Source organism: Nymphalis io, chromosome 17 (genome assembly GCF_905147045.1).
Source record: "Nymphalis io chromosome 17, ilAglIoxx1.1, whole genome shotgun sequence".
Lineage (NCBI taxonomy): Eukaryota > Metazoa > Arthropoda > Insecta > Lepidoptera > Nymphalidae > Nymphalis > Nymphalis io.
The window spans coordinates 10,518,454-10,532,958 of record NC_065904.1 but is presented as its reverse complement, the minus strand read 5'-3'; the positions used below and the strand labels follow the sequence as shown (position 1 = coordinate 10,532,958).

The following is a 14,505-nucleotide window of genomic DNA, read 5'->3' as shown; positions in this document are numbered from 1 at the left end:
TGTACTTAATGATTTATCTTCATAGAGATAAAATGGGGACATGGGCACTCATCGGCCTTCTATCCTGCAAAATAGTTTTAACTATAACTACTCTAAAGTATTCGTTGAGTGATTTGATAAGTTTTTATTGAAAACGACTGTATCTGAATTAATATAAAAATTAGAAACTGTTTTAATCTCGGCAATTATTATTTCAGATATGTATTTAAAAAAACCTTCTTAACCAATATCAATACTTTTTTGTTTGGAATTAGAATGAGTTATTTTAATAAATTACATGTGCATCTTACCTAACGAATTGAACAAAAATGTTATGCAAAATATTTATTTGATATATAATTTACATTTAATATTCTTAATCCTAAATTTTCAATAAAGTGTTATTTTAAGTCTTTGTAACATTATAGTAAATAATAAAACATTTCAATATATTGATTTCATTTACACTTTAATATTATGATACTTTAAATGAGCGATTTCAACCTTTTCTTTAAAACACCACAAACACGTGTTAGTCATGGTGTCACTGGCCGCAAACAAAAATATTTAGGTATCTAATTATTTCTTAGGTTTCGGGATTGTTACAAATAGAATAAAACAACTATGAACGGATTTATCGCGTATATTTTAACATCTTTTTCATGACATTTACACTTTGCAGTGACCGTTGCCACGAGCAGTTGCCTAATTCAAATTATTTAGGTGTTAATAAATACCTTTGAAATTTAAAATCGTTGAAAATAAAGTAACATCAAGTGGGCAAACCAAAAAGCCCGCCGGGCCGCTTGTTGAGTACCACTGCTTTAAATGAATTACCATTATTGTGTTTTTATTAAATTGAGCTTAATTGGCTCGCTACTACACTGATCTAAAGCCTTCTTATTACTCATTTGTCCTTATAAATATTATATTTTAGTTTCACTTTCAAGCAAAGAGAAGGCATCTATATAATAACTAGGTATCAAGTTTAAGCCTAATGTTTTCTAACTTTGACGTTTACTGTCAAATGTCAATAAAAATCACAAAATATTATTATGCTTCATTTTTGTATGAACTACTAATCACATTTGTTGTAATATAATTTTATGAAATAAATGACTCGTTTGAACAAATTGTAAAAAGAATATATATTATTTTCTTCGTAGATAAATGCCAATCTGTGTACTATAATGTCAGATGAAAAAGGAGAAAAAAGACCTAATAGTCCAGAACCAACAAACGCTGGAGAAGTTGATGATGGTGAAGAATGGATTGGTCCTATGCCTTCCGAGGCGGCAAAGCCAAAAGCAAAAAAACGTAAAGGTAAGCAAGGATTTATTATAACAAAAAATAAATAAATTGAAATAACGGCCAACAATTCATTTCAGAAGAATATAAAGACTATTTAATTAATAACATCTTATAAATATCACACGTATATATGTATGAATTTGTGCTTTAATTTTCACTCAAATTTTACAGTAAATTTTTATTATATTTTAGTTTTGGAATTTGAGTCTCTTTACCTAGAGAACTTGCCCTCTTCAGAGACATATGAAAGGAGTTATATGCATAGAGATGTTGTTACACATATTGTGGTAACTAAAACAGACTTTGTTATCACTGCCAGCCAGGATGGACATTTAAAATTTTGGAAAAAACAGGTTTGATTCCACACAATTAGTCATACAAAAAGTATGAAATAATTGCTTTGTTTTTTAATTATTAATTGTATCCTACATAGATCTATGTAACTTTTCTGTTTGTTGAGTCATTGATATCCTTTATTTAAATTCAATATATTTTTTTATGTTAAAATTGTTTCAGGAAGAAGGGATAGAGTTTGTCAAGCATTTTCGCTGCCACTTGGCACCAATAAGCCATCTTGCAGCCAACAGCACAGGCACATTGCTCTGCACTGCATCTAATGAGAAAACTATTAAAGTTTTTGATGTTGTCAATTTTGGTAAGAGCAAATAAAAAAATAATGAAATATATTTGTTTGAATATAATATACCGTACCGTAACAGCCTGTGAATGTCCCACTGCTGGGCTAAAGGCCTCCTCTCCTCTTTTTGAGGAGAAGGTTTGGAGCTTATTCCACCACGCTGCTCCAATGCGGGTTGGTAGAATACACATGTGGCAGAATTTCAATGAAATTAGACACATGCAGGTTTCCTCACGATGTTTTCCTTCACTGTAAAGCACGAGATGAATTATCACAATCGATAATATACTACTTATTTAAAATATATTTTACAAAGGCATGTATTTACCTAAACCATTTCTGTAATTGTATCTTAGGTTAAGAATGTTGTTTATGTTAGTCAAATTATTGACAATTAAATCCTAATGTTTGTTCCAATTATTTTTTCAGATATGATAAACATGATATCAATAGAGTTTGAACCATACTGTGCAGAGTGGGTCCATTCTGCTGGTGATCCTATTTCAGCATTGGCCGTGTAAGATTTATCTTTAATTATAATATATAATACTGTAATTAGTACATGTATATTTATAATAATAATTATGGTTTTAAGACCCCAAATTATGTAAAGAAATTTTTGATATTTATATCTTGTATATAGAATTGTAGCATACTTAATACAGTTTAATTTTGTAATAATTTACAGGTCTGAAAAGAATAGTAAAAAAATACATGTATTTGATGGGCAGCAAGTCTCTGGGTCACCACTGCACACATTTGAGTCTCATCAGAGTGAAGTTGCCACAATAAAATACAATCCAGTATTTGAAGTGGCTGTGTCTGTTGACAAAGCTGGTATTGTAGAGTACTGGACGGGACCCAAGCATGAATTTGAGTTTCCAAGAAATGTAAAATTTACTTCTAAATTGGATACAGATCTGTTTGACTTTGTTAAGAACAAAACTTACCCAACATCACTTGATTTCTCACCGGATGGGAAAAAAATGGCATCAATTAGTTTAGATAGAAAGGTTAGTATTACAATATTATAATGCCCTCATAAGCCCAAGGGGAGGTGGGAATAGGGACGGTAATCATCATGGAAAGCCCATGGGGTCAAGATCAAACCTGCGATTTTTACACTACTAGCCGGCCTGTAAACTATTGTGCTAATGGCACTTCAGTCTTTCGGTTTATTTTTTTTAACTCGGCTTATAAATAGTTTTTTTTTATTTACCTTTGTTATGCTGAGGTTAGTAATTTTGCTTGAGGTTAGGTTTTTAGACTGCCTTTTCGATTGTTTTTATAACATAAAAGTGAGATACTAATATTCTTTTTAGTGTTTTACCTCAATGGTCTAATGTTTTTGGGTTATTTTATTTGATCTATCCGGTGCGTAATTAAAAAATCCAATTCTTATTAACTAAACCACACCATCACTTTCTTAAGATACCATTCTCTGGCTTAGCACAGCAGTATAACAGTCTTATATGTATAAAATTTATTTGTATAGTAATCATATTATTTTTTTACAAGACAAAATATTGACACGAATAGAAATCAAAATAATACATTCATTGTGCCAAGCAACGTCAGCGATGGTTGTTGGACTCACAAAACAATTTTATTGTCAGTCTAACCTAACCAAATTAAATTTACCCTAAACAAAAATGGCTGACTTGACATTATAGCAGCTTACTTTCATTTGGTTTGTTAGTAAATTGTTGTAGTAAATATTAACTTAGATAATCATTTGTGCTTGTATTATATTGTTATCTGGATGTCATACGTTTTATATATTTTTTGTTTCTTTATAATAAAATCCATCATAAAATGGTAAAAAAAAATTGCGGTTTTACCTGCGTTAAAAGTTTCTGCACCGCCGTGGGCCGTAGCGTCATGTTTAGTAACCTTCTTCAAACATTGGTCTATTGAAATAACTTTTCAAATTCGATTGGTAATTCCAGAGGTTAGCTCGCTCAAAGAAAACACAAACAAACTTTTCGGCTTTATTATATTACTATGAATAATAAACCCGCACACATACAAATGGCCATGTCCACTATATACTATATATAGAGTTATATAGTTATATATATATATATATATATATACATACATTTCTTTATTATAATTACAGGTCCGCGTGTTTCATTTCCTGACGGGGAAACTACACAAGGTTATTGACGAGACATTGCAGCGCTTCCAGGAACTGCAGCATCAGACACAACAGCTTCCGAATATGGAGTTCGGCAGGAGGTTCAGTTATATCACATATATATATTGTAAATTGCGTCAATAGACTGCACGTCAAATGAAAATTAATTAATGGTTAATATAGGGTTATAGTACAGTAGTGTCGCAGACCTCTCTGTATTAGGAGACGAGGCATTTTTCTTCAAAGACCGATCAAACTCAGTGTTTGCCAATAGATTAATAGTTTGTATACACTGGTAGTAGGACTTTGTGCAAGCTCGTCTGGGTAGGTATCACCCACTCATCAGATATTTGTTATTGTTGTGTTCCAGTTTGAAGGGTGAAAGAGCCAGTGTAATTACAGGCACAAGGGACATAAAAGCTTAGTTCTCAAGGTTGGTGGCGCACTGGCTATGTAAGCGATGGTTGACATTTCTCACAATGCCAATGTCTAAGAGCGTTGGTGACCACTTACCATCAGGTGGCCCATATGCTCGTCCGCCTTCCTATTCTATATTATAAAAAAAAATTAATAGTTAGTAACTTATTTGATTAACGGTCGATCAGAATGGCGACGGAGCGCGAGCTGGAGAAGTCGGAGGCGGCGTCGCTGGCCAACGTGGTGTTCGACGCCAGCGGGCACTTCGTGGCCTACGCCACCATGCTGGGCGTGCGCGTCGCCAACCTGGCCACCAACCGCTGCGTGGCCACGCTCGGCCGCCCCGAGAACCTGCGCCCGCTGCGCCTCGCGCTCTTCCAGGTGCCGCACTCTCATACTCACTCTATATACATTTGATATACGTTCTACACATATTATAGTCGGGAAATAATAACTAAATAGATTCACATTGATAGAGTACAGTACAGTAACTGCCTGTTAATGTCCCACTGCTGGGCTAAGGCGAGGCTAAACCTTCTCCTCTCCCTTTTGAGGCTGAGCTTATTCCACCACGCTGCTCCAATGCGGGTTGGAGGAATACATATGTGGCAGAATTTGACAGTGACAGTAAAATTAGACACATGCAGGTTTCCTCACGATGTTTTCCTTTACCGTAAAGCACGAGATGAATTATAAACACAAATTAAGCACATGAAAATTGAGTGGTGCTTGCCCGGGTTTTAACCCATGATTATCGGTTAAGATTCACGCGTTTTAACCACTGGGCCATATCGGCTTAATCGATAGAGTATTTTCCTTAAAATTACCATAATTCGTTATTCCAGGGTCGGACGAACCAGTCTAAAGTGGCTACTACTCTCGAAATGGAAGGTTCCGAGAACCCCGCTCTGCTAAACGTTAAAACTGACCCGACCTTGTTTTGTACGGCTTACAAGAAGAATCGGTTCTACATGTTCTCGAGGCGGAGTCCCGACGACGTCAAGAGCCCCGATGCGGACAGAGACATTTTCAACGAGAAGCCGTCGAAAGAAGACATCATATCTGCTACTGAAGGGCAAGGTGAGTTTAATAAAAGTTGAATCGAAAAGCTTCTATATATTGACAGCAAATTTGTATTATACTAGCCATGCCCTGCGGTCGTAGCCATATTCAATTATATTATTAAAAAAAAAAAATTATACAGGGCGGTGAAGTTGTATGACATTGTTGATAATACTGAAAACATCGTACATTGAAAAAGGTATAGAAAAATACAATTAATTTCTAAGGAATATGTATGTCTTATAGTTATTTCAAAGCGCCTAACTGGAAATTCATAATTTGTGGAACAATTCTATTTTAAATTTATCACCTACACATGATGATACATCCTTAATATTCATAGATTTTCAACAGTCAGAACTTACTAGTTAGATATATATTTATATATATATATATATATATATATATATATATTATATATATATATATATAATATATATATATATATAATATATATTATATATAGTTAGTTTACTGTAATTATTTTGTTTGTGTATTTTTTTTTATCCTGCGACATTTTTCACACACGGCCATCTGATTGTACAAAGCTTGTGCTATGGAAACCAGACAACTGATATACTACATATACTATTTTTCTTTTGTAAATACATACTTATATAGATAATTAAACCCAGACTCAGGACAAACAGACATGTTCATGCACACAAATATCTGTCCCGGGTGGGAATCGAACCCACAACCTTCGGCGTGAAAGGCAAGCATCCACCGACCACGCCAACCGGTTCGTCAGTATTAAAATGACATACGTTATTTTCCATGATATTATCAGGTGTTCAGCGCCTATACGAGCAGGCGATCCTCCACACGTCACTGGGAGATGTCCACATACGCCTCTTCGGTAAAGACGTTCCTCGGACAGTCGAGAACTTTTGCGGTCACGCGCGCAATGGTTACTTCAATGGTCACATATTTCATCGAGTCATCAAAGGCTTCATGGTACAGACGGGAGATCCCACAGGTGAGCTATATAAAGTAACTAGTTTCCGACGGACAGACGGACGGCCCAAATGACCACTTGATCGTAAGTGGTCACCACTGCCTATAGATATTAACGCTGTAAGAAATATTAATCATTCCTTACTTCGCCAATGTGCCATCAACCTTGGGAACTTAACTACCCAGAAGGGCTGCCATAAAGCCCTACCGCTAAGTAAACCTGAAATGTTAATAATAATTTATTTATCGTAAAAACAGTGATAAGACTATACAAGAAATAAATATTCTAAATATGATTCTTACATAATTAAAAAAAACATAAGTATTATTAGTAGTTATATATATTACAAATTGTTGTGATAAATAATAATAATAATTTCTTGGGACATTTTTCACACACGGCCATCTGATCCCAAATTAAGCTTGTACAAAGCTTGTGCTATGGAAATCAGACAACTGTTATACTACAAATACTGCTTTTCTTTTTTAAATGCATACTTATATAGATAATTACACCTAGACTCAGGACAAACAGACATGTTCATGCACAAAAATGTCTGTCCTGGGTGGGAATCGAACTCACAACCTACGGCGTGAAAAGACAAGAATCTACTAACAACGCCAACCGGCTTGTCAAAATATATATAAGTTAAAATCTGAAGTTGTGTATTTTATTAAATTTATGTCTACTTTTCGTTCAAGGCACGGGCACGGGTGGGGAGAGTATATGGGGTGGCGAGTTCGCGGACGAGTTCCGGCCTCAGCTCAAGCACGACCGGCCCTACACCGTCAGCATGGCCAACGCCGGACCCAACACTAACGGCAGTCAATTCTTCATCACTCTCGCACCCACTGTAAGATTTTCAATACATCGTTTGTAAAATAAACTTGCAGTGAAAAATTATCATACAAGTATATTCTACTTGATTATTTTAATAATGTTTTTTGAGTACAAATGCAATATAACTGTAAAACTTTTAATTTAATTCTTTTTTTTTCACATCTAACATAACAGTTTTGTCTATAATATCTTAATATTACATTAATAAACCGATACATTTATATTACAATAAATGTATTCAATTTGAAAATTATTAATATGTAAATTGTATCATATTAGTCACAACATATAATAGACTAGCAAACGGCTTCGCCAGCGTGGAATTTACAAAATCTGCCATATAAAAGCATATAATGCCTATATTAATTATACATGATACAAAAAAATTAAATTATAATGTAACAGCACTTAACTAAAATAAAAAAAATAAAAATTGGCTTTGTTAACACGCAAATAACCGTTTTTAAATTAAAAAGAGGCAGTTATTTTGAATCACAGACATACACTTGAATTATATCTAGTTGTATAGATTAAAACCTGGTAACTTTATTCAAAAGACGGTTCGTTTTGCTTACGGATAGTAAAAGTGTCCAATAATTTAGATTTACATTCTTACAATGAACCACTAGTATCCGTCATCTTAATACTACTATTTATTTTTTGAATTACACCTCGTAGACACTTCTATTATCCGTAAAGGAAACGAAAAATTAACTTAGAAATTTTTTTTTAATGTTCTCATTTTTTTCTTTTAGCCATGGCTGGATAATAAGCACACAGTGTTCGGTCGAGTGGTACGTGGCATGGAGGTAGTTCAAAACATTGGTAGCGCTAAAACCAACCCCAAGACAGACAAACCGTACGACGACATAAGAGTCATCTCCGTCACTGTCAAATAACTATAAATATTTTTCTAATGTGATGTAAATGATAAGTAATAAATATTTTATACAATACTGCCTATTATTTCGTCCTATACTCTCATCCTGTTTGTTCCGAATTATTCTGGATACAATTACTTTAAGAAAATGAATGTATTTCTACAATATCGCTTTGTTATATTTTTGTTTTTTTTTTGTTAAATTAGTTTTTCTTTTATTTGTTTTTATTGTATTCTTGTCTTTGATGAATCTTGATCCTTCAATTTCCAATGAAAAGACTAATTCTATTAATGGGAGGATTTCAAACCTTCGCCCATGTAATACTCCCTGAAACTTAATGAAATCTCCACGCGGGTATATTTTTGCGAAGTGCTATGGAATTAATGAGTTTTTTGAAAAATACTTGATAATAAAAAATACTTGATAATTTGTTATTCTACATGGACATGGTAAATTAACATAATCGGTCATCTAAAAATTATATATTTTTGCAATTCGCTCATTTGTACACGCATGTTAATTTTATATTATTGGAGCATTGGAAGTAAAATAAAGTTACCATTCCACTTAACTAATTATTAATTATCCATAATTAGTTAAGTGGAATAGTATTGTATTATAAATAAATAAATATTATTATAATTGTTTGTAATTGTAGTACATAACACAGCTGAGCTATCAGCAAATTGCACGGTATATGTAAATCTATGGTATATTAATTTATTTATCTTTACTTATTCTTCGGTGACAACGCAACCACCCTAACAGATTCTGCATGATTTGAAAATTTTTGTTTTCGATGAAATCAAATAGCAATTGAACAGATGCGATCCATCCAAATTATATTGTGAAAAAATAAATACGTAGTGTACATTGAAATACAAATAACAATATATTCGATACAGACAAGTTATTTGGAATTTTAACTTTTAAACGTTAAAAGTGTTGTAACCGCCATCTATATGATAGTAGCAATACTAATTTTATTGATATTTTGATTATTTTAAATCTTTACTAAACTTAGAATTACTACAAGAATATTAAATAAAATTATACGACTACATAATATTGCTACTAATAAGAAGAAGATATATATATAAGTTAAGTTTATTAAATCTGTGACATAAAAAACTGCTTTATTGTTAACAAATGGGACCTCTGGCGGTAAGTAGGGATATAAGTTCTCGAAATTCGAAGGAGATGTCACTACTGTACAATTTTCTTGATCAAATTGATATATTCACAGCTATTTAAAATCTGTTTCAGTCTCGTGATTAAAAATATTTAAATAATTAAGTTACGTTATGAGATTATTCAACAATTATTTATTAAGTAAAAAATGATAAAGCGCTCTTATCATGTTTATATACTAAAGCGATATAGAGGCTAGATAAACGTTTTTTGAGTCAATAATTTGTTGTTTTCTTACTTTTAAAACTTTATAATTATATTAAGGTTTCTTCGAAATTAATTCAAAGTATAATATTCCACTAAATTGTATAAAGAGAAATATTGGGGATAATAATTATTTTCCTTCAAACTTTATCTGTAGCCGAATGAATGCGCTTTATATTGTTATCTCCCTTGCTCTTACATAAAAGCCGTAACCCCCCGGCCGCGCACTTCAAGCATATATTTTCTTGTGGCGCTGTTTAGGCGCGGTTACCCCGCCTCCGCTTCGCCCCTTAAAACTGTTTCCATTATTTTTTTTTATTTCTGCGGACAAAACAAAAAAAAATCATTTCATTAATTGTGTAAGTTAATAATAAATCGGATATTTTTCATTGTTGAGCAAAAGTTTAGCTTTTGTTAAAAAAGTTTAAATTCTTGATAAAAGCATAATATTATGTATAAGATAGATATTGTTATTTTATTCCGAATTTGATATCAAACTATTTTTTACGACACACAGTATATTTAGGTTTAGTTCTCTAAGTAAAAGTAAGGAGCTTAAGTAATATCAAAGATCATTTGTATTATATTGCACTAATGAAATAATGTAAAAATCCTTTTAATGTTACGGGAATCATTAATTTGCGTTATCGTTAGTATAATGGACATAGGACACTCGATTCTCGGTAATAGCACGAAGTCGTAAACAGCCCGCTGTGGCCTCGCGCTTCGTTACAATCACATTGTCCAATAGTAAGCGAGTAACGCGAAATATCACGTCATATTCGTCCAATGAACGTTTGAGTTGATCACGCTACACCTAAAAATAGCTTATCTGAGTCATAGCATAAAAGCAGTAGTTGTTTCTTAACAATGTTTAGAAACAAGTGGACTGTCGACGGTAGTGGATGTACGTTGTTGTATGAGAAAGTTTTCTTCGTTAAGTGAGTTCAGTGATACCGAGGAGTTCGGTGCTAACACATGGTTCGGCAATCCGGCCACGGGATGGAGCCCACATTTTATGACGAACAGTATCCCCTGAGTGGCCCTGTGGATAATTTAAAGCGATCGTTGACATTGGATTTGGATTTCGGGAGAGGCGGGAAGAGGGCTCGCGGAGGTGCACCCGTACTCTCCTCACCCGACCTGCAGCTGCTCAAGCTGGGGTCGCCAGAGTTAGAAAAGCTTATAATGCAGAACGGTATGATCACAACGGCTACACCAACACCGGGCGGACAGGTGATGTTCCCCCCCGCGATGCCTACGGAAGAGCAAGAGATGTACGCGAGACCATTCGTCGAGGCGCTGGACAAGCTGCACCACAGCGAACCGGCGCCGCTCGGAAGGAGAGTGTATGCCGACCTCGACCGGCCGCTCGACCGGTATCCTACTCCTGTCGTGAAAGACGAGCCACAAACCGTCCCAAGCGCCTCCAGCTCGCCTCCCCTGTCGCCTATCGACATGGATACACAAGAAAGGATAAAACTAGAACGAAAACGACAGAGGAATCGAGTAGCGGCTTCCAAATGCCGGCGACGTAAATTGGAACGCATTTCAAAGTTGGAGGAGAAAGTGAAGTTGCTTAAGGGCGAGAACGCGGACCTGGCGCAAATGGTAGTAAAGCTAAAAGACCACGTCTCGCGGCTGAAGCAGCAGGTGCTGGAGCATGCGAACGGTGGCTGCCACATCGACACGCACTTCTGATCGCGCTGCCGCTACCGCCGCTCCCCCACATTCCATGCTAGTCGCGCCCGCTCGGACGCAGCATACAAAGCGATTTGTGATCTTAATTTTACCGTGTAATATATAGTTATCTTTAGTGTGTAAGGTGAAGCTATAATGAGGATGCTGTGTTAAGTTTGTTGAGATGTCGCAAGTGATAGCAGAACTTCGGGTCGAGTGAAATGTTCAGTTTACCCTTTGGGAAGAATGTACTTAGAGCGAGTCCCAAGATTAGCTAACATTGTAAGTCGCAGTTATGATTTTCCTTGTATCAGTATTGCGTTCTCATTTAGAATAGTGTAGAAACTAGAAAGGATAATCGTGCAACGTCATTCGACTGCAGACTGACCGAGGCTGAAGCGACGTTGCCAGCTTTACGATAAATTTCCCGTTCCAGCGATGTTGCCGTACTCGACTTGCAATATTTGGTTTTGCGTTGTTCATTCGTATATATGAGTGGTTAAAAAGAATTACAAAATAATTTATGTAATTGCGTACGAGCGATATGCATAATTTTATAAATGGAGGAAAGTTACAGTTGGATATTGATAGGGCCTAAATATAATTAGTGGTTTTAGTGCGAAAGGGATGTAATTATTAGTTGAACTGGCAACGTCGCATCACAAGTCACGACTCAAGAGCGGATGTTCTGTTAATTAAAATTCCGCCTGCGCCGCCCTCGCGGAATGGCGGCCATGTGTTCGGCAATCGGACGTTCCGAATCACGTTTTGTTGCACAAGGTTAACTTTTTTCATTATTATAAAGGCGCCTCGATGCCTGACGGATTTGTTATGCTCGATGATTACACATAGCTTGTGTGAAAGACTGATAGCGTGCGAGACAGTGTGCCTTGTTCTAGTTGTAGCGAATGCGAGAGGTATGTTTCTCAGTTTTGTAAACGTCTCGGAACTGACCCGGTGCTCTTTAAAGGTCTTGTAACGTGAGGCCGTCCGATTAAAAATTGTGATGGAAGAATGGTAACGTATTTTGTAAGCGGAAAATGTTTACCGCGAGCTTGAATGTGCGATGTATTTATTAGTGAGAATGTTTAATTATTAGGTTCAAGTAGCAATCTCGAGTGCCTACGCTTTGTAAACTGAAGCCTTTACTTATGTTTTTATTGTTTTTGTTACCATTAAATGTGCTACAGTGAAAAGTTCTGTACCATTCTTATAGGTTATTTGTAAGTAATATTATATCAATTAACAAGTTGAATTGTTATAGACTATATGGGGAACTTGCCGTTGGGTTTGTATAAAATATAGATAGAGAGCAAAAGTATGTACCTATGAGGGCTGGTAAAACGGCAAGGGAACCTTTTTGTATTATTTTTATACAAAATGATTCTTCAGAATGTTAACAAATAATATGTAAGTTTATAAAGATAAAAACAGTTTATACTAAAATAATATATTTTTATGAATTTAACAAAGAAATATTGTTTTATACTGAGTACGTATTGTATGATAAAACCGAATGAAGAGAAAATAAATTATGAATATTATTATACCATTAAATATATTTTTTTATTTTGCCCCCGAGAAAAATGTAATTTAATACCTACAATCTACATTTATACTCCATAAACATTTGAATTTAATTCTCAGTACCTACCTCAGTAGGTGTTCAGTTATGTCAACTATCAAGTGATACAAAATTAGATGCCTATACTGGTAAATTTTTGATCTTGAGAAATGTTACCTTTAATAGAAATACCGCCAAAATGCAATGATATGAAAATGATAAATAGTTATTCTTTATTATAACAATAATAACATTTGCGAAACAAGTAGACAATAAAACAGATAACAAATGATTCAATTGATAACAAAACGTCATAACCTGTGACAAATGTTACGTCAACATACGTAATATATCTACATAATAAATAAAACATTGTCAGGTAGTCTTGATTTCGTATTATGAGAACTTACAGCCTAAAAATCGTATGTTACATTTTAATGTATTGTAGTGCAAGGTTGCCACAGATAATAAATGTAACATATAGAAAATGGTAAGACCTTTATTTCTTATGCAAAAACAAATGAATATTACATATTATCTAAATAAAATAAACCGTGTCAAGGTTGTTCATAAAGTTATTTTGTGGATTAATATGTGTTAACGAAAAATGTGAAAAATCAAAGTTTTCTGCGGTTTTTAGGTCTTTTACATTTTCATTTAAAATTTATTATGGTAAGTGTCAAAATTATTCATACGCTAAACGACACACACACACTTTTAAGTTTAAAGTAATTAATATTTAAAAAAGTGACAAAAAACTAATTCTTATTTTGTGTCGAAATTGCGTTGAATCTTGGCAGAATATTTCGGCCGGCAGATTAACAGTGGTTTGGTTGCCTAGCACGATATGCTTACGCTTAAAAAATTAATAGTTTACAGGGATGAAAAATCGGTACACACTGTATACGACCATATACTACTGTACGTACGTACTGTTGCCCTTCGTATGTCACAGTTTCAATTTTATTATAAAATGTTACGCAAAAATGGATGTCTTAAAATTAACACAATTAGTTACTACGGAAACTGCAAAGAGAAAAAATATTAATACAATACTATAAAATAAGGAAATAATAATTTTGTACTATTTTGTAAATTAAACAATTTTGACATACGACTTTGTTCACTAGCAGTAGCGATTAGTCTAAATAATTTACACGTGCGTACAAATAACATAACTATTAATCTTAGGGAGAAGTGCCGCAAATACTTCTACAGAATGCAGGACGAACGCTACTGATTAACAGACGCGCTCAGGATATTCACTAATTCAATATAATTTGTTTCCTCATATATAATAAATAAAAAATTGAAGAAAAAACTAACACGTGCATTGTTCAAATGATGTGTACATATATTCTTATGTTTACTTAAATTTATAAAAATACAATGGATAATACATGTTACATAAAGAGTAATATTAATATCTAGTCTCTTCTGATTGTTTCCTTTCTACATATTCAATTTTCAATTATATAATAAGATTTTAGACTCCATACGATTTTAAAAGTCTTATCCTGATCGTGAGATTATTTTATAGACAAATGTATTTTCATAACTCAACAAGTATACATAATTTTATTACAGACGTCGCGCCTCTTTTTTAAATACAGAATGTTGTGAAACAAACTTTTAAAACAG

The 14,505-nt window shown here is 34.1% G+C and overlaps 2 protein-coding genes across 2 annotated transcripts; both read left to right on the top strand.

Moving 5' to 3' along the window:
* The first annotated feature begins 1,032 nt into the window (after positions 1-1,032).
* LOC126775159 (peptidylprolyl isomerase domain and WD repeat-containing protein 1) lies at positions 1,033-8,298 on the top strand. Its single transcript, XM_050496949.1, has 11 exons — positions 1,033-1,302; positions 1,483-1,643; positions 1,807-1,945; positions 2,357-2,444; positions 2,616-2,940; positions 4,050-4,168; positions 4,673-4,865; positions 5,330-5,564; positions 6,337-6,525; positions 7,206-7,357; positions 8,100-8,298. Exons 1-11 carry the CDS (start codon positions 1,170-1,172, stop codon positions 8,241-8,243), a joined length of 1,878 nt encoding a protein of 625 aa, XP_050352906.1. The 5' UTR covers positions 1,033-1,169; the 3' UTR covers positions 8,244-8,298.
* Positions 8,299-10,490: 2,192 nt separating this feature from the next.
* On the top strand, positions 10,491-12,857 carry LOC126775178 (transcription factor JunD). The gene has a single exon (XM_050496986.1). The coding sequence runs from the start codon at positions 10,599-10,601 to the stop codon at positions 11,319-11,321; it is 723 nt and encodes a 240-aa protein (XP_050352943.1). The 5' UTR covers positions 10,491-10,598; the 3' UTR covers positions 11,322-12,857.
* The last annotated feature ends 1,648 nt before the right edge of the window (positions 12,858-14,505 follow it).